This window comes from Nicotiana attenuata, unplaced genomic scaffold, assembly GCF_001879085.1.
Source record: "Nicotiana attenuata strain UT unplaced genomic scaffold, NIATTr2, whole genome shotgun sequence".
In the NCBI taxonomy this organism is placed as follows: domain Eukaryota; kingdom Viridiplantae; phylum Streptophyta; class Magnoliopsida; order Solanales; family Solanaceae; genus Nicotiana; species Nicotiana attenuata.
The window spans coordinates 74,738-93,541 of record NW_017671607.1 but is presented as its reverse complement, the minus strand read 5'-3'; the positions used below and the strand labels follow the sequence as shown (position 1 = coordinate 93,541).

General features: G+C 37.3%; 1 protein-coding gene across 1 annotated transcript; it reads left to right on the top strand.

Annotated features, from left to right (window-relative positions):
- The first annotated feature begins 33 nt into the window (after window positions 1-33).
- Window positions 34-4,419, top strand: LOC109209242 (ABC transporter F family member 1). Its single transcript, XM_019372470.1, has 6 exons — window positions 34-240; window positions 335-568; window positions 2,125-2,198; window positions 2,272-2,482; window positions 2,565-2,799; window positions 2,946-4,419. Exons 2-6 carry the CDS (start codon window positions 335-337, stop codon window positions 4,001-4,003), a joined length of 1,812 nt encoding a protein of 603 aa, XP_019228015.1. The 5' UTR covers window positions 34-240; the 3' UTR covers window positions 4,004-4,419.
- Window positions 4,420-18,804: the final 14,385 nt, after the last annotated feature.

The following is an 18,804-nucleotide window of genomic DNA, read 5'->3' as shown; positions in this document are numbered from 1 at the left end:
TTGGACCTCCATTAACCGTCAACGTGCACCCTTTCTTTCCCACACGCCTCGTATAAATTTATCACTCCCACTTTTCCTTAAGACTCTCTCTAAAAACCCTCATTCTCGGGTTCCTCTTTCTCCTCAGCAGCTGCAGTCCGAGGAAAAATAGATTAACCAAACGAAACTACATCTGATACTTTATCTCACTCCCTACGCTATCCTTAATCTCCCCAAACCTTAGATCTTCAATTTCAAAAGGTATTGTTTGTTTCCTGATTTAATTTCAGTTCAAATCTATTTTTATTTTATTGTTGATCTTTTTTCTGATTCGAAATTGCTTTTTTTTTGATAGATGGTGTCGGATGCGGCGAAGAAGAGAGATGCACAGAAGAAGGCGGCGGCAGCTGCTAGGAGAGGAGGAAAAGGTGCAGCCGCGTCATCCAAAGCGGCGGCGACGACAGTGTCCAAAGCGGCACCGGAGACCAACGGTGTTGATAATTTGACGAACGGAGTGGGGGATCTTCACATATCTGATCGAAATTGCACTGGTGTTTTATGTTCGCATCCCCTTTCCAGGGATATTCGGGTTAGTTTCGTGTTTTAGATCTGATTTTTGTACTTTCTGATTTCTCAAGTATCTGTTGGTTTTCGATTCGTTATTGTCTTTAATGTTGTTTATAATAGGAAATTGTAATTACATGTTCGCCTTGTAACATGAAAAAAATTGTTAGATTGTGTAGTTGTGTAGTTTTGTCGAAGGCAGAACCAGGATTTTAACTTCATGGAACTATCAGTTCTGCAATTTAGAACGACTTCGAGCTATAATTCTGCGTTCCTAATTTATTCTTTGTACATATTTAAACACAAATACATTGCTAGCTTGTAGCTCTGCCCCTGGTTGAAGGACCTACAGTTTCTCGGAATTCATGCATACCTAGCAAAAGATAGGGTACAACAGAAGAAAAAGATCTCTATAGGCGATACCTATTAGTTGAGAACATGCTTTAGACTTGTTAGCACTTTTACTATAGGTCCTATGTGTCCTAGGGACTAGATTTCATCTAATATTTTTTAGTTGTATGCTTTAGACTTGTTAGCACTTTTACTATAGGTCCTATGTGTCCTAGGGACTAGGTTTTGTCTAATATTTTTTATTTGTATTTGCATAATATTGACTTGAGATGAGTTTAAATGGTTCAATGTGGTCAGGTAGGATTCATATTTCCCCAACTTGTTTGAAATTGAGTTGTTGTTGTTAGGTTTTGTAGTTCTTATCTTGGTGGTTAGATATATAATATCTGCTAGGGCTTTTGGGTTCTTCTGGTTCACTATCTGGTTGCATATTGAAGTGCTGCGCAAAGTTTTAGATGAAGGAGTTGGTGTGAAATTCATCTCTCTCCTATTTTTAGAAGTGAATTGGATTATTTTGGTTTTCAGGCTATTTTTAATTTAATCTCCTTGTTAGGTTTATTGGGTTTGCATTAGAGCTATATATTTCTGAATGAAAGGAACTTTAACTTTATTCCTCCCTCCCCTTGGTATGACTGGTAATATTGAAGTTGATCGACATGCCTCTATCTCAAGAAAGAGACATCCAAATTTCTGGAAGCATATGATAATAAGTGTGGATCAAACCCATAGTAGTTGGCGTAGGCAATATGATTCCACGGTGTCAGTTCTGCTCTATCTGGACCCATTTCATGCTATTTCTGAACCTATAGAACTATATGTTTTTATATTGAATTGTGTCAGCTTGCATATGCATAGGGGAAATAATGTGCTATTATATTTTTTTCTTTTCATAGTCCCAGATTCCATCATTATTTGAGTTGACAAAATTTTGTGATATTTATTAGGCCTCGGCTTGTTTTCCTCGTTTTTTGGGTGTCCTATGGTGACTTTCCATGGTGTTGCGCTAAGTATTATTCCAACATTGTTTTATTCACCTTGGTGTAGAAGAACTAGTCTTAAACAGAAGTTGCATATTGCTGTCAAGAGGCATGCACATTTATAGTATGTACCTTTTATAAAGAGTAATTAGTCTATCACTGAGAAGATGCTGAAAATTTAATGCAGAGCCTTTGGATTCTTCCTTTTATTTGGGGATATCATTGTTTTGTTTTGGTACTCTTTGTGTCACAGATACAATCTTTATCAGTCACCTTCCACGGACATGATCTCATTGTTGATTCTGAACTGGAGCTCAACTATGGAAGGTAAAACTTGTTAATTTCTTGTATTATTGTGTATCTTAATTGATGTTAAAGTTCTGACCTCTTATTTTTGCAGACGTTATGGGTTGCTGGGACTGAATGGCTGTGGGAAATCTACTCTTCTTACCGCTATAGGGCTTCGGGAACTTCCCATCCCAGAGCATATGGATATTTTTCATCTTTCACGGGAGATTGATGCCTCTGACATGTCTGCTCTTGAGGCCGTCATTAATTGTGATGAAGAGAGGTTGAAATTGGAGAAAGAAGCTGAAGCTTTGGCTGGACAGGTATGATGCTGTTAACATTAAATTAATGCTCCATGGTCTTGGTTTTCTTTGGATAATATGGTTAGTTTCGTTTGTATTGTAGGATGATGGCGGTGGAGAGCAACTTGAACGGATCTATGAGCGTTTAGAAGCTATGGATGCAGCCACTGCTGAGAAACGTGCTGCTGAGATCTTGTTTGGTCTTGGATTTGATAAGAAAATGCAAGCAAAGAAAACATGTGATTTCTCCGGTGGCTGGAGAATGAGGATTTCTCTTGCGCGGGCCCTATTTATGAATCCAACAATTTTGTTGCTTGATGAACCAACAAACCATCTTGGTAATCTTCGCTTTACATTTTCTAGCATAGTAGATCTTTCCTCAACTGTTAGGGTTTTGCCCTTGCTAGATTTATATGAACAATGTGTAGTCCTATATGATGGCTCTTTTAGAGTTGACATGTGTTATTCTTCTTCCTGAATGCAGACTTAGAGGCCTGTGTGTGGTTAGAAGAATCCTTGAAGAATTTCGAGCGCATTCTGGTTGTCATTTCACACTCCCAAGATTTTCTCAATGGTGTTTGTACCAATATCATCCACATGCAAAACAAGAAATTGAAGCTCTATACAGGAAACTACGACCAATATGTTCAAACCCGGTCAGAGCTAGAAGAGAACCAGATGAAACAGTATAAGTGGGAGCAGGAGCAGATTGCTTCAATGAAGGAGTACATTGCTCGCTTTGGACACGGTTCAGCTAAGCTAGCCCGTCAAGCACAGAGTAAAGAAAAAACATTGGCTAAGATGGAGCGTGGTGGGCTTACAGAGAAGGTGGGGAGGGACAGTGTCTTGGTTTTCCGGTTTACTGATGTTGGCAAACTTCCTCCTCCTGTTTTACAGTTTTCGGAAGTCGCATTTGGCTACACACCTGAGAACCTCATCTATAAGAACCTTGATTTTGGTGTAGATCTTGATTCCAGGATAGCACTTGTGGGGCCTAATGGAGCTGGAAAGAGCACACTGCTTAAGCTGATGATAGGGGACTTATTCCCCACTGATGGCATGGTTAAGCGGCATAATCACCTTAAAATTGCGCAGTATCACCAGCACTTGGCTGAGAAGCTAGACATGGACGTGTCTGCTCTTCAGTACATGATGAGAGAGTACCCTGGAAATGAGGAGGAGAAGATGAGGGCAGCAATTGGGAGGTTTGGCCTCACAGGTAAAGCTCAAGTAATGGCTATGAAGAACTTGTCCGATGGTCAACGTAGTAGGGTGATTTTTGCATGGTTGGCATATAGGCAACCTCACATGCTGCTGTTGGATGAGCCAACCAACCATCTTGATATTGAGACAATTGACTCACTTGCAGAGGCATTGAATGAATGGGATGGTGGGATGGTTCTAGTTAGTCATGATTTTAGGCTCATAAACCAGGTTGCCCATGAGATATGGGTATGTGAAAATCAGGCTGTTACACGGTGGGAGGGTGATATCATGGACTTCAAGAAACACTTGAAAAAGAGGGCTGGACTGGGCGAGTGAAGCCGATATTCTTTGTGTGTTATATTAGAATGTGATGGTATTCACTATTTCCTCTTGGTCGTTCAGTGCCAAGGGTAATGTGAAATATCATCAGGACCGTCAAGGAAGCTGACGGAGAGAAAGTAAAAGTTTCTTGATCACCAGTAAGACGTAGTCACGCCAAGAGCTGGTGCTAGAGAGAGGAAGTGATCGAACCTTGGTCACCATATGAATCTCTGGATATTTTTTGGCTTAGTTCACTATTTGTATTGTCTACTTTACTGTCTTTACATACTCTTAGGTTTTGGAGAGGATTCATGGCAGCGTATTTCTTATCTTAAAATCATGTTTGTTATCTATTGCTATATTACTGTACTTCAAATTTTGGGATTTTGAAAGCTATTATGGATTTAATATTTCATTTTCAGGGCAGCATATTTGTTTGTTTTGTATATTGTTGGAGTGATGCTTGCCTACTGTACTTCAAATTTTGGGATTTTGAAAGCTATTATGGATTTAATATTTCATTTTCAGGGCAGCATATTTGTTTGTTTTGTACATTGTTGGAGTGATGCTTGCCTACTGTGCGCTCAATTTGGCCACAAAAAAAGGTGAGTACAGATGGATCTGGCACGATTTGATATGAATTCTAGTCGTTTATGCACTTTAAAATAGCTAAAAAATGACCAGAAGGTTGCAGTTTAATAGTTACTATTTCGTTATGTCTCGACTGTGTTCAAAACCTTACGTTCTTCTTCCTTCCTCTTACAACTACTACTTGCCCGCCCTTCTCAAAAGAATTTATGAGAGAATAATTATAAAAGAGGGTTCTAGATCTAATGACATAATTTCATCATGAAACTTTTACTTTGCTAACTAGCAATTGGAAAATTGATTTGCCATTCAAGTTATATAAATACACACCATTCTCGTAATACCACGCTTTATACTCGTTTGGTACGAGGGATTAAATTTGAGATAAGTTTATTCCACGCTCGGTTGATATAAAATTGTAATATAATTAATTCCGAAATTAATTATCCCGGATTTGTAGTAGTATTTTTATCTTTATGGAATGGTAAGATAACTATTCCCGAAATAATTAATCCTGAAATAATTTGTTTTCCTGCCAAATGACTTTAGTTTCCAATATGTTTTTAAGTTTACCGCTTTCAAAGGTCAGTTATACAGAATTTTGGTAAAAATAGCACGGTCTAGCCAGTTTTCGGACTGGTCATTCAAAAATAGCCAGTGTTTAGCAAGTCAATGAAAAATAGCCACTATTTTGCTGAAACAGAGACCGGTCCAGCATAATATACTGGAGTTCGGTGCACATGTGTATGAACTCCAGCATATTATGCTGGAACTTCAACACACGGAAAGTTCCAGCATGATATACTGGAGATTCGAGCACTTGTGTATGAACTTCCAGCATATTATACTGGACCGGTATACTTTGCTGGAACTCCAGTATATTATGCTGGAGTTCTAGTGTACTTATGCTGGAACTCCATCATATTATGCTGGAACTATGCTGGAGTTCCAGCATACTTATCCTGGAACTCCAGTATATTATGCTGGAGTTCAAGTATACTTATGCTGGAACTCCAGCATAATATACCGGCATATTTTCTGGGTTTTGAACAGTGTTTTCGCTCAGATTTATCTTTACATGAAAAGTGGCTAAATTTCGATTACTTTTAAAACTGGGCTATTTTTGAACGACCACTTGTAAATCTGGCTATTTTTGAATTTCTCCCTGAATTTTGTCCGCAAGCGTTTTTATAGATGTAGTCTTTTTGTATTTTGGGTGTAAAATTTTCCAAACTTGTACTTACTTGTAGTTTCTTGTTTCTTTTATTACTAGTTTCTCGACACGTGCGTCGCACGTGTATGCTAAATCATGTAATATATAATTTTATTTTTCGACCTTGCGTTAAGAAACGTGTTTCTCTAATAATACATTTATCTGCAGCAAATTTTAAGAGACTGTCCAAGTAAAAACAGTGAACCCAACTCCATTTCAATCAACAATTCCTTGACATCACAATTATATCTTTCAATTGCTCGGCAATGAGACACTCAACTATGTCCCCCAACATAAGAACAAAGCCGCTTCGTTAGAGGAAACTCTCCATGTTCTTAAAGTATGTAACTGTTCAATCCCTGAATTACATAAAAGCTTCACTATTAATTTTTTACATGAACCACACGGAAATCTTGGCACGTCCAATCCCCCCTAATTCATTAATGCCTCATCTTTCACAAAAGAAAGTAATAGGTTAAAATGGTACTGCACAAATGAGACTTCCCCATTACCATTTTGAATTAAAAGATTTTGACAAGCATGCATTACCCGTTATATAAATTAAACTTTTAGTTTATGATGCATTTACAATGCAGTAATATTATAAGCACTACCAAATAATAGATATATCTACTAAGTTGGATCACCAGAATGCTTTTATTTTATGAACTTAATAGAGTATAGTTGAATATCTTTTTAGTGCAAAATGTAAAACAGATTGGTCAATGGCATTAACGCAACTATACCAAAATGCAAAGCTATTTGACACAATTCATCTCTCAACTTAGTTTCAATCTTTTGGAGCGGTTGATATTACTGTCAATATTTTAATTTGCATAGGCCCCCAACAACAAAGTCAAAACCCGCACTATCATCTTCATCTTGCAAATGGATATTACCCAATTAAAAAATTTGTAGTTTTTGCAAGTGTGAAGATGCCATGCAGTTATAAACATGACCGTGCATATGTGACTACTCTCATGTGGCTTCCAAAAAATCCTTTTTAATTTACCTCTCTATTTTTATTGCCTTGCAAAAGTATTAGTATTAGAAATTATCCTTGATTCAGCTGAACAAAGTAGTAAGTCCCCTGTTTAAAAGTAAAATTAAAATCGTTTTATAAATTCTTTCACGTCCCAATGACAGAGAGAAATACGACTATTTTATATAAAAACATCGCTTTCTTGGAAACAAAAGCATGATCAGATCAAAATGAGAAGTCTAGGTTCTCTTCATGCGAAAAACAAATAAAAATATCTTCATTCTTCTCAAGGAACAAAACTTTCCAAGTAAAATGAACTATCCAATATCAAGTTAAAATGCATAAGGTTTCATGTCTTCTTTATAGCAAATTAGAATAAAAGAAACATAGTCCAACTATTACACTAAGAAAATTTACTTGAGTAGGAAATACACCATATCATAGCAAAATCAAGTTAGAAAGGTAAGAAATGACCAGAGAATAGGGAAATGACCTTTTTTTTTATCAGCAAGAATATTATAATGGTTTTGCAAGACAAAATTTATAGCAAATAGATGGCATTCGAAAAGGACAAACTATGATCTGAAAAGACCAAATCACTAAAATTGCAATATATTCATCAATCTTTTGGAAGAAGGTCATATGAAATTTACAATAGTGAGTACATTAGTGTTTATGAATGTACTAAGAAAATCAAATATGGCTTGTTACACCAAAATACAAGTAAACTCCTACACTTAAGATAATAAATTTCTTTTTTACCTTAACAATTTATGAGGTTTCTTTACAAATTGACAACAAATAGATGCATGGATCAAAATGACTAAGAAAATCTCTTTTGCGCTTACTTTTTCGACTTTACATTAGCTTTTGTGTATCATCGTACCATTGTGTGTTTATACAATAGATAATTTTACTTGTATACACTTGCCTGGTAAAACACAAAAGGAATCTCCGCTCCTACCCTCTAGAAGAGTTGTAGCTAGCGTTTGGACATAGATTTGATTGAAATTTGAAAAAGAGTTTTTGAAATTATATTGAAAAATAATTTTTGAAAGTTGAAGTTATGTTTGGACATATATTTTATTTGAAAACAAGTTGAATTTGTGTGAGTGGAATAAAGAATTTAACCAAAAACTACCCTAAACCAATTTTTGAGAAGTTGAAAAAAACTTCAATTTTTTGTCAAAAACTGGTCATATTCCATGAACAAATAATACTTTAATCAAAATCTATGGTGGGATGAAGAAAGTCCAGAAAAGTAGCACAAAAGAGAAATTTTAAATGTAGGATAGACCATATGAAAGAGATCTTTGCACCTTCTTAGGGTGCACCATCTTCAAATTCTATCTCAAACCAATTTTGATCCATAAATGATGTAACGAGGCTAATGGCAGCCTAAACAAACTCAAGAACATATTTATTTCTGTCTTTGTAATGGGTGAAAAATAGAAGTATGATCATAGCATTAGAAATAAAAATTTGCAACCCAAATATTAAATCACGATTAAAGAGAGAAACCATCATGCGTCAAAACAATTAGGAGCATAAATTACTTGACGAAATAACCAAAGAAATATATGATACACATAATAAATTTCAGTAAAAGACATCTAATTAAAATATATATTTAAAAGATAAAAAATTGGAATTACCTAGAGTACGACTTCACGATAATTTTTCCGGCCTTCCTTGTATTTAGTTTTTGCGATTTTCTTATTTTCACCTTAAAGTAAATGTAAGTCCTATACACCAAAACCAACAATGAAAAAACCCCTTGTCAAGACCAAAGAAAAAAACACTAAATTGAAATAAAAAGAGCAGAACAAAGAAAACAAAATTTGAGTTAAAAAACATAAGGGGGATGACGAAGAGGGTATCGAAGGGAAGTAGGGAACTAAACAGGTTTTTTTTCCAGAATAGACGTACGAACTATGAAGTCCTTTGAAAATGGTAAGCAATATTTCCAAGAGTCATGTACCATAAGTGTTGTTCGAAGGGGCGCGTCAACCACAAAATTAAATATGAAGAGTCAGTCAGTTCTCTTAGTGAGAATAAGTTAATCGGTGTCATTTTCTAGGAGTAGGGAATTTAATTTATTTAAATGTTTTTCTTTTATCCTTTTTCTTGGTGAAGGGTAAAATGGTCCATTGGATTTTTATGGGTGTTTTGGTAATTTAACTTTAGGCTTAAGGGCTTCCCATTTTTAATATAGTATAGCTGAATATCTTCTTTTAGTGAACGTGAACATATTTATGTCTAATTTCACACTTCCGGGGGGTTCTTAGCTTTTCCCCTTCGTTAAAAAACAAAAACTAATTGCATTGATCTTATAAAATTCTCCTCTCAAATGAGTTTAAGTTATATACACCGTTAGCATTAAAAATATTTACATTATTAAGTAATATTTACCTGTTATAACAGATAATATGTTTTATTTTCAAAATTATAAATTTTATATTTTAATTTTTTTTATATGTAAATACTTTTTGGATGATCTGATAGTGTAAACTATTTTTTACACCATTGATTTAACTACAACAACAATAAAAAATCTAGTGTAATCCCATAAATGGGTTATGGGAAGGGTAATGTGTACGCAGACCTTACCCCTACCTTATAAAGATAGAGATGCTGTTTTCGATAGACCCCCGACTCAAGGAACAATAGAGATAAGATAAAGCAACCAAGTAGTAAATAAATGTGACAATAATATATTACGGTGACGAGCGTGAATGACACAACAACAACAACAACATCAAACACAACATGTAATAATAAAGAACCATGACTAAGCTAATACAAAAATAGTCTTAGTACTACTGGTAAGCCTAGGAGGAACACACTACTAACAATCGTGGGTCATATCCTCGGTAAGCCGAAGCGATGACGTGTCCTGCCTAATAACCTCTTTCCCAATGCTTCTTAGGCCTACCCCTTCCCCTCCGCAGACCCGCCATGGACAACCCCTCACATCTCCTGACCGGTTCATCGATGTCTCTCCTCTTCACATGCCCGAAACATCTCAACCTAGATTCCCGCAACTTATCCTCCATAGATGCCACTCCTACCTTGTCCCTAATAACTTTATTCCTAATCCTTTCCTTCCTGGTATGCCCACACATCCATCTCAACATCCTCATTTCAACTACTTTCATCTTCTGGACATGGGACCTCTTGACAACCCAGCACTCAGCCCCATACAACATAGCCGGTCTAACCAACACTCTGTAGAATTTGCCCTTAAGTCCAGGTGGCATATTCTTATCACACAAAACCGCGAAGCGAACCTCCATCTCATCTACCATGCTCCAGTTCGATGAGTATCATCCCCGTCAATCTCCCTATTGCCTTGAATAATAGCCCAAAATACTTGAAACTATCTCTTTTTGGGATGACCTGAGTACCAATCTTCACTTCCACTTCTTCTACATGCAACCCATCACTAAACTTGCACTCCAAGTACTCAGTTTTTAACCTACTCAACTTGAAACCTTTAGACTCCAGCGTCTGTCTCTAAACTTCCAAACTGGCGTTAACTCCGCCTCGCATCTCGTCAATCAGTACTGTGTCATCAGTGAATAGCATACACCTGGTGAAAGTACGAGGGGGGGGGGGGAGGGGGAATTGTATATTTTTTTAAATTTAAACTCTATTAGTTGACTGATTTACCAATTAGTCGACTAGATGCAATAACCTAACAATTATAGTAGCAGAATATAAAACACAGAAAGTAAGTGCAGGAATTAAAGACACCGGAATTTTATACTGGTTTGGATTCAATGTGAATCCTAGTCCAGTCCTCTTGGGTTGCAAGGGAGTTCTATTTAATAAATGCGTTTCTTCGAGTACAATGGAAATGACGTGATAGCTCAGTTCCTATAACACTCGTCTCTTTTGATACAATGCCTCACCAGTGTTATACTCTCCTTTTTCTCTGACTTGTTACACAGTAGGTCTCAAAGAACTACAATATTTGTTTGTAGTAGAATAAAGAGAGAATTTTGGTTTGATCAAAGTATATTTTTCTAAGGCTGAAAGCTGAGTATAAATATTTTGGTGAAGTCCTTGTGCTAACGAGATTTGAAAACCCAAGAGATTTGATCCTTGGAAAGAGATTGATTCTTTCCAAAAATAAGATTGCTAGCCGTTGCTCTTTCTTGATGAGAGGAGATTGATCGCCTTCCTACTATAGTCATTGATGATGAGGTTTTAATTATTGGTCCTTCAATCATTGTCAGCTCCTGATCGCTTTCCTTCTCCAGCTGTTGATGACGAAGATTTGCTCCTTGATTGTTGGTCTTTCCACAATTGGCAGATCAGCTAATCTTCTTATGGAATCCGGAATGAATATGCTGGCCTTGATTGTTGCCTTAAGTTTAGTCTTGCAAAGATTCTTTCCATCGTAGCTATCCACAATCATTGCTGATTGATTTCTTTCCTTAAGCATTCAGACTTGCTTCAACAATCTCATAGTAACTCCTTAATTCCTTGATCTCTTCTGATTGATTTCCTGCACAGATATATTATTTGCATCATTAAAGTTAGATCTAACAATCTCCCCCTTTTTGATGATGTCAAAATAATATATATGTGTAAACACCAGTTGACTTTCCTGTGTTTTACTCCCCCTCAATGTATGTAGTTGAGGATCATGGCACTCCCCCTCAGTGCATGTAGTTGACTAGTCCATGATTGAAGGACCCTCCCCCTCAGTTCATGCAGTTGACTAGTCCATGATCGAAGTCGACTCTTGCCACGGAAGATGCTACTTGTGCCACAGTCAACTATACCTGTACAGATACAATATATACTCTTCTCCCCCTTTTTGACATCAGCAAAGAGGGAACAGATGAAGAACTGAACAGAATATATAGCACTAAACAATATATACTCTTCTCCCCCTTAAGCATTCAGACTTGCTTCAACAATCTCATAGTAGCTCCTTAATTCCTTGATCTCTTCTGATTGATTTCCTACACAGATATATTATTTGCATCATTAAAATTAGATCTAACAATCTCCCCCTTTTTGATGATGTCAAAATAATATATATGTGTAAACACCAGTTGACTTCCTTGTGTTTTACTCCCCCTCAATGTATGTAGTTGAGGATCATGGCACTCCCCCTCAGTGCATGTAGTTGACTAGTCCATGATTGAAGGACCCTCCCCCTCAGTTCATGCAGTNGAATCGGACTCTGCCACGGAGACTGCTACTTGTGCCACAGTCAACTATACCTGTACAGATACAATATATACTCTTCTCCCCCTTTTTGACATCAGAAAAGAGGGAACAGACGAAGAACTGAACAGAATATATAGCACTAAAGAGTAGCATTTAAAGTTCAATCACAAGCACCTAACGCACAAGAAAACAAAGATTGTTCAATGGCTGAGAAAACAGCCCCAAAACAACAGTACAACAAAAAAATTGTCTTAATCAACCACATTAGCGACGCAAAAAATAAGTAAGAGTATTGCAGATGGCCTCCTTCAGTTGTTCAAAGCTAGCATTTGCTGAGATGCTCACTCCATCCAACCTGTCATGAATTTCCCTGAAAGCTTTGACAACATTCTCCCTAACTCTGAGAATAGCAACTCTTATCTTTGACACATCAGACCCTATTTCCTTGGAGATGGCGTGAATGTCACCAACAGTAGACTGAGTGGCTATGAGGAAATTTTTTATTTCAGAGAGTTGAGTGGTGATGGCACGAAGCTTTTCATCAAGATCAGGATCACCAGGGCTGGGATAAGAGGCAGGGGATTTAGAGTTGGGTTCTATAGGAGCAGGCTTAACTTCTCCCTCGTGCTTCTTGACCCAGGAGCCCTTCACACTTACATACCCCATACTAGCAAAAGCTCTAGAGTTGTAGGATTTTGAGATATTGATAAAGGGATAGTTGGACAGGGAAATTTGATGAGATTCCAGAATGTGAGTGATGGCCATTGAAGAAAGGTGGTTTGGTTGGAGCTTTGGAGAAGGGTTTTCTGGAATACAGGGATGAAATTGATTGAAAGGGGTTCTCTGCCTTAAGAAGAGAACCTTCTGACGGTTGAGTCCGGAAAAGGAAAAAGTGTTAGTTGAAGGGACACGATGATAGGCTTTCCAACTTTGAACGACGAACTGATGTGAAATAAGAAGAAAAGAGAGGGAAAGAAAATGGAGCCATAATTAATGCATGAGTAAAGTACAATCATTATACCTGCAAGAAAACACTGTAGTACACATAGGCCCTATAGGTTATTAGTTAAGCAAGTAATGCCAAGTAGTTTCCTTAAGGCACAAAACCTATCCTCTAATAGAGGCTTAGTAAAAATATCCGCTAACTGATCAGTAGTTCCAACAAAAGATATTCCTATGTCTCCCTTAAGAACATGATCTCTAATAAAGTGATGCTTGATATCTATATGCTTTGCTCTAGAGGGATGCACAGGATTTTTTGAAAGACAAATAGCACTAGAATTATCACAAAAAATTTGTATAGGTTTAAAAGAGAGTTCATAATCACCCAGTTGGTGAGACATCCACAGTAATTATGCACAACATTGTCCAATAGTAATGTATTCAGCTTCAGTGGTGTCGCGCCCCCTTTTTCTCGCGAAATCGGGTTTACGGCATTTGGATGGACAACTCATTCCTTTTGGGAACTGGGTTTTGCATTTGAAGAGTCACCACCTAATAATTGGGGTGCATTAGGACACCAAAAGAGTTCGATTTGAATAACCAGAGATAGGGTAAGGGCTTGAAATTATCCTAAGGGGAAGGTGTTAGGCACCCCTCAGAATCCACTAGTGTGGTTCCCGGCCAGACAATTATTATGAATTGAGGTGCAATTAGCATATAGGCAGATAAGGCTCAAATAAGAGGGGATTTCAACACATAATGGTTTGAAAGTAAGCAAAGTTTGAAAGAACAATTAGAATGGCTAATTTTAAATAAGGAGTTAAAATGCTAAAGAAAAGAAATAAAGAATAAAGGGAGAGGGTCCTAGGTTTATTAAAAATATGGATCACCCCACACAATGTCCGGAAATCACTCCTCAATGAGGGGCTACACATGACATTATCGCGTGGTCATCATATCCATATCTACCCTTCCCACCCCGTTAAGGTATTTAAAGCGCGGATTGGTCTCGGTTACTTATTGCATGCTATTACCCGTCCCACTCCTATCAGTCCCGGAGGCACTTAGGACTACTAATCCTAAATGGGAGGGATATTAGGCTTATTTGAAGTTTCAAAGGTAAAAACTCTAAGGCGACATACAAAACACATATTGCATATTTTGGGGAGAGCATATAAACAAACAAAGGCTCATATATACCTCCTTAAACAAATAAAGCATATAATTAGCATGACTTGCACATACTTTTAGGTCTTGATTAAAAAATACCAATGACGAGGGAGTTTTAAAATATTGAGGCAGATTGGTTCATCACATAACTCAGATAAGAAGTCCGAATCAGGCCTGCCTGCTGGTTGTAATGATTAATAGAAATAGATCCAGTTCACAGTTATTATGTGATGACCCAAAAAGTCATCACTTGTTTTAGAAACAAATTCAGTGTTCCGAGGCCTAGAAACCTCCTTTTTTTTCTCACCTCGATTTGCATGTGCAGTCCGTATAATTTTTCAGAATGTTTTTATGTGAAAAAATGGATTAAATATTTGAAATAGCTCCATTATGTCATTTATGACTTGTGTACCAAATTTGAATCATTCCGGATCCATTTGATATGTTTCGGCGCAAGTTTTGTAAATTGAAAAGTTTGAAACTCATAAGTCCGAATCGAGGTGTGAATTGGCGTTTCAACATTTCTTGGAATGATTTGAAACCCTAGGTAAGTCCATATGATGTTTTAAGACTTGTTGATATATTTGGTTGAAGTCCCGAGGGCCTCGAGTAGATTTTGGATGGTTGATGGAGTTTAACTTGGGCATTTCAAGAATGTTTCGATGTCGTTTCTTCAAGAATAAGTGGTATCATATTAATCAAATGAACTCCAAATTCAGTTTTGATTGAAGCATTAGATCCGTATCGAAATTTCGCAGCCATAGCAAAAAGAATCGTCCAATTCGGACATCGTATGAGAGAGTTATGCCCATTTTTGTGTCGGGGAAAAATAATTTCCCATCGCCAGCGCCCAGGGTAGCGCGGGGCGCCATCCATGGCGCCAAGATTATTTTTGGGTACTGGAACCAGCGCCACAGGCAGCGCCCGGCGCCACCTGTGGCGCCCGAATCGTAAAATGCTATAAAACGGGGGTTTTGGCCATTTTTGACAAAAATAGAGTTGGGGGAGCTCGGTTTGGGCGATTTTCAGAGGGGTTTTCACAAATTTGAATGAGGTAAGTGTTATTTATCATAAATCCTTTATAGATCATGATTCCATACTCATTTACATCATGAATCCATGAATTTACGGAAGAAAAGTCAGATTTTTACCAGATCTTCCAAAAACGAAAATTTAAGATTTCAAAGCCAATCCGATGTTGGAATTAGATAATTTTTGTATGGTTGAACTCGTATCGGAATGGGTTATCATATTTTGTCAGTTTCATAAGATTCCGAGGAGTGGGACCCACGGGCAATTTTTGAGTTAAATTTCGGAGTTAAATTCGAAAAATTAGTAAATTCATATGGAATTAATTTCTACTATTTGTATTGAGTATATTAAATTATTTGTGACTAGATTTGATGCCTTCGAACACGAATTTTCAAGGCGAAGGTTTATTGGAATATTGAATTTGGTTGCAAAGCGAGGTAAGTGTTTGATCTAACTTTGGCTTGAAGGAATAGGATTAGAGTGTTATTAATTGCTAATTGCTAAATGATCGAGTACGGTGTATAGGCATGGTGACGAGTATCTATGCACCGGTGTCTAGCATGACCGTGGGTCCTTGTATGCACTTATCCTGATATTGTTATGACTCCTCCATGTTAATTGATGAATTTTATGCAATGTGAAGAGTATGAGAACTAATTATGAATTGCAAATCCTTTGGAGCGCTGGCTCGAACGACAAAAAGACTATTGAGTAAGAAATAAAAGCAATAGAAAGGGGTATGATTAATCCCTTGCCGGGGTGGTTTGAGCAAATTGACTATTTCCCTTGCCGGGATATGAAAGTATTGTTGTTGCTCCCTTGCCGGGAGTTAGATGTTAATTGTGTAATTCCCTTGCCGGGACAGTTCTTATTATTTGTTTATCCCCTCGCCCCGTTTGGTTGCGATTACTGTTTGGGTGAGGAAGAGTGATAATGCACGAAGGGTCATTTTGTGCCATGTTTTGATTATATTTGCACGAAGGGTCATTCCGTGCCATGTTTTGGTTATATTTGCACGAAGGATCATTCCGTGCCATGATATGAGAGTTACGTGAGGGAGAGCACGAAGGGTGATGCCGTGCACTTTATTTGATTGCTTTGGTGAGAATGAGAGTAAAAGCACGAAGGTTGATGCCGTGCAACTGTTGATTGTCCCGCTCTCATTAATTATTATTATTGCCTTGTTTCTTATTTAAATTGTTGACTTTATCTCCGGACTGTACCTCCCCATAGTATGTTTCCCTCCCTCTTAACTGTTAAACTTCTGTATTCTTTCCTTGTACTGCACATATATATACATTGAACTGCACAGGTTGATTTGGTAGTCCTGTCTAGCCTCGTCACTACTTCGCCGGGGTTAGGCCAGGCACTTACCAACACATGGGTCGGTTGTGCTGATGCTACACTTCTGTGCTCTTTTGCACAGATCACGGTACCGGAGCAGCTTTTGGACCACAGCAGTAGGATATCAATCGGGAGCTGACTTCAGTCCAGGGACTTACGAGGTATCCTAGCTGGCGTTCGCAGGCCGGAGTCCCTTTCTATGTTTCAGTTTGTTTCCATTGTACTGAGACGGACATTTATGTATTTCTATTCAGACTTGTTTGTAGCACTCTTTAGTAGTTCGTGAGATAGCGACTCCAGTCTTGGGTAGTGAAATATTAGACTTCCGCATTTTGGATTTTTAGTTATCTATGTTTTGAAAGACTTCCGCATTTATTTGAAGACTCGTTATTTTATTATTGTTATGTTGTTATTCGAAAATGTTTAAATGTTTGGCTTGCCTAGCTCCAACAGTAGGCGCAATCACGACTCCCGATGGTGGGAATTAAACCTCAAATTCATGAAATCACTCAAGAACATCAAAATTACTATTTTCTCAACTATAGGTCCGTTTTATACCAAACCAATTCCGATCTTTACCAAATTTTACAGATTCAACTTAATTATTATTTCAAACTTGTACCGGGCTCCGAAATCAAGATACGGTCCCGATACCATCAAGAAATGCATCAATTCACTTCTAAAAACCTTTATATTTTTCAGAAAACAATTTTGTTTAAAAATTCATTTCTCGGGCTTGGGACCTCGGAATTTGATTCCGGGCATACGCCCAAGTAGAATATTTTACTACGGACCCTACGAGACCGTCGGATCACGGGTACGGGTCCGTTTACCAAGAATGTTGACCAAAATCAACTTTATTCAATTTTAATAGTCAATTTCCATATTTTACTTAGTTTTCATATAAAATCTTCCTAGAAACGCGCCCGGACTGCACACGCAAATCGAGGTGAGACAAAAAGAGGTTTTTAAGGCCTCGAAACACAGAATTTACTTTCAAAATGAGTGATGACCTTTTGGGTCATCACACTTCATCTTTTGCTTTTGCATTGATTATGTGAAATTTTTTCACGCTGAAGTTATTTTTTTACAATTGAAAAACTGTGGGCTGATTAGGGCTGAAGTTACATTTCTTTTTGCATTTACCACCTACTTGTTTTACCACCTACTTATCTTATTTCATTCAATTTCTCTGAACGTAAAACAGTAAAAATACCTGAAAAGTTACTTTTACATTTATAGATATTAAATTGATTAGGTGCACTCTTTGGATATATAAACAATATCTTCACTTGAAAATTTTATTGTCATTCATAGACTTCCATCATATTTCTTTAAATTTATATTCATCCTTAGCCTTTTAGCTTTTGTTAAAGAAAGAATGTCTGGTGCAAGCGGAAGTAAGAAGCCTACAATGGATGAAATTATGTAGAAGTGGGAGAGTTTGAAGTGTGGGTGGTACAATAACGTATCGATGTCTAATCTTATGCATTTGTGGGATCAAATAAAGGCTGATTGGGAGAGAATCAGACCGCAGTTTTTTGCCAATGAATTATTCCAGAACAGGCTTAACCTGGAACATAGTTGTGGAGGTTATTCAACCTCGTTTGACAAGGTCGTGCAGCAGTTTGATAGTTTTAAGTTTCCCATCGGGGACAACTATGCCAAGCTGCAAAACAACCTGAAGACTCTTCTTTCTCTTATGGACAGAGTAATAGTCGAACAAAGTCAGTTGCGTGATGAATTCAACAAGTTGAAGATTGATCTCGTTGGACTCTGTGGTCTTTGCCCGAGTACCCTATAGTTATCTCCGATACTGATGATGATGAGATATTTCGAGAAATTGAGGAGTACTGTTCTGATGATGGTGATGATGCTTAGTTTTTGTAATCCTTTTTTTATGTTTTTATGATGTGCTTTTTTGTGTACTTTAGCATATTCATTAGAGAATATGCTGAAGTTATTAAATTCATTTTCTATAACTTCAGCCTAGAGATGCTGAAGTTTTTGTTTGTACATGCGTTTCTTTTGTGTGCTGTACGCGCGCGCGCGTGTGTGTTTGTTAAGGATATGTATTTCACATACTATAACCTGAAGTTTTTTCTCGCTGAAGTCATTGTGTACTTTTTTAAAATGCAACCAAACCTGTAAGCCTACGCAATAAAAATGAGTGATTTGTACTTTAGCAGTATATAAAATAGTCTAAGAGCTTTTTTTTTTATTCCTATGAAAAAAATCACATTTCAAATATGTCATACAATAATGAAAGTCTAAATTCAGACCAAGGATTATTGAAGGTTGGAGTATTTTTTAGTGTGTTTCTTGGAATATGGATGAGGTGCTGGAGAAGACAAGCAA

Excerpts from the sequence above, each read along its gene's own strand:
- LOC109209242 (XM_019372470.1), top strand. The coding sequence starts at position 335 with ATGGTGTCGGATGCGGCGAAGAAGAGAGATGCACAGAAGAAGGCGGCG. Across the intron at positions 569-2,124 it reads CCCTTTCCAGGGATATTCGG|ATACAATCTTTATCAGTCAC; the intron begins GTTAGTTTCGTG and ends TTTGTGTCACAG. Across the intron at positions 2,800-2,945 it reads TGAACCAACAAACCATCTTG|ACTTAGAGGCCTGTGTGTGG; the intron begins GTAATCTTCGCT and ends TCCTGAATGCAG.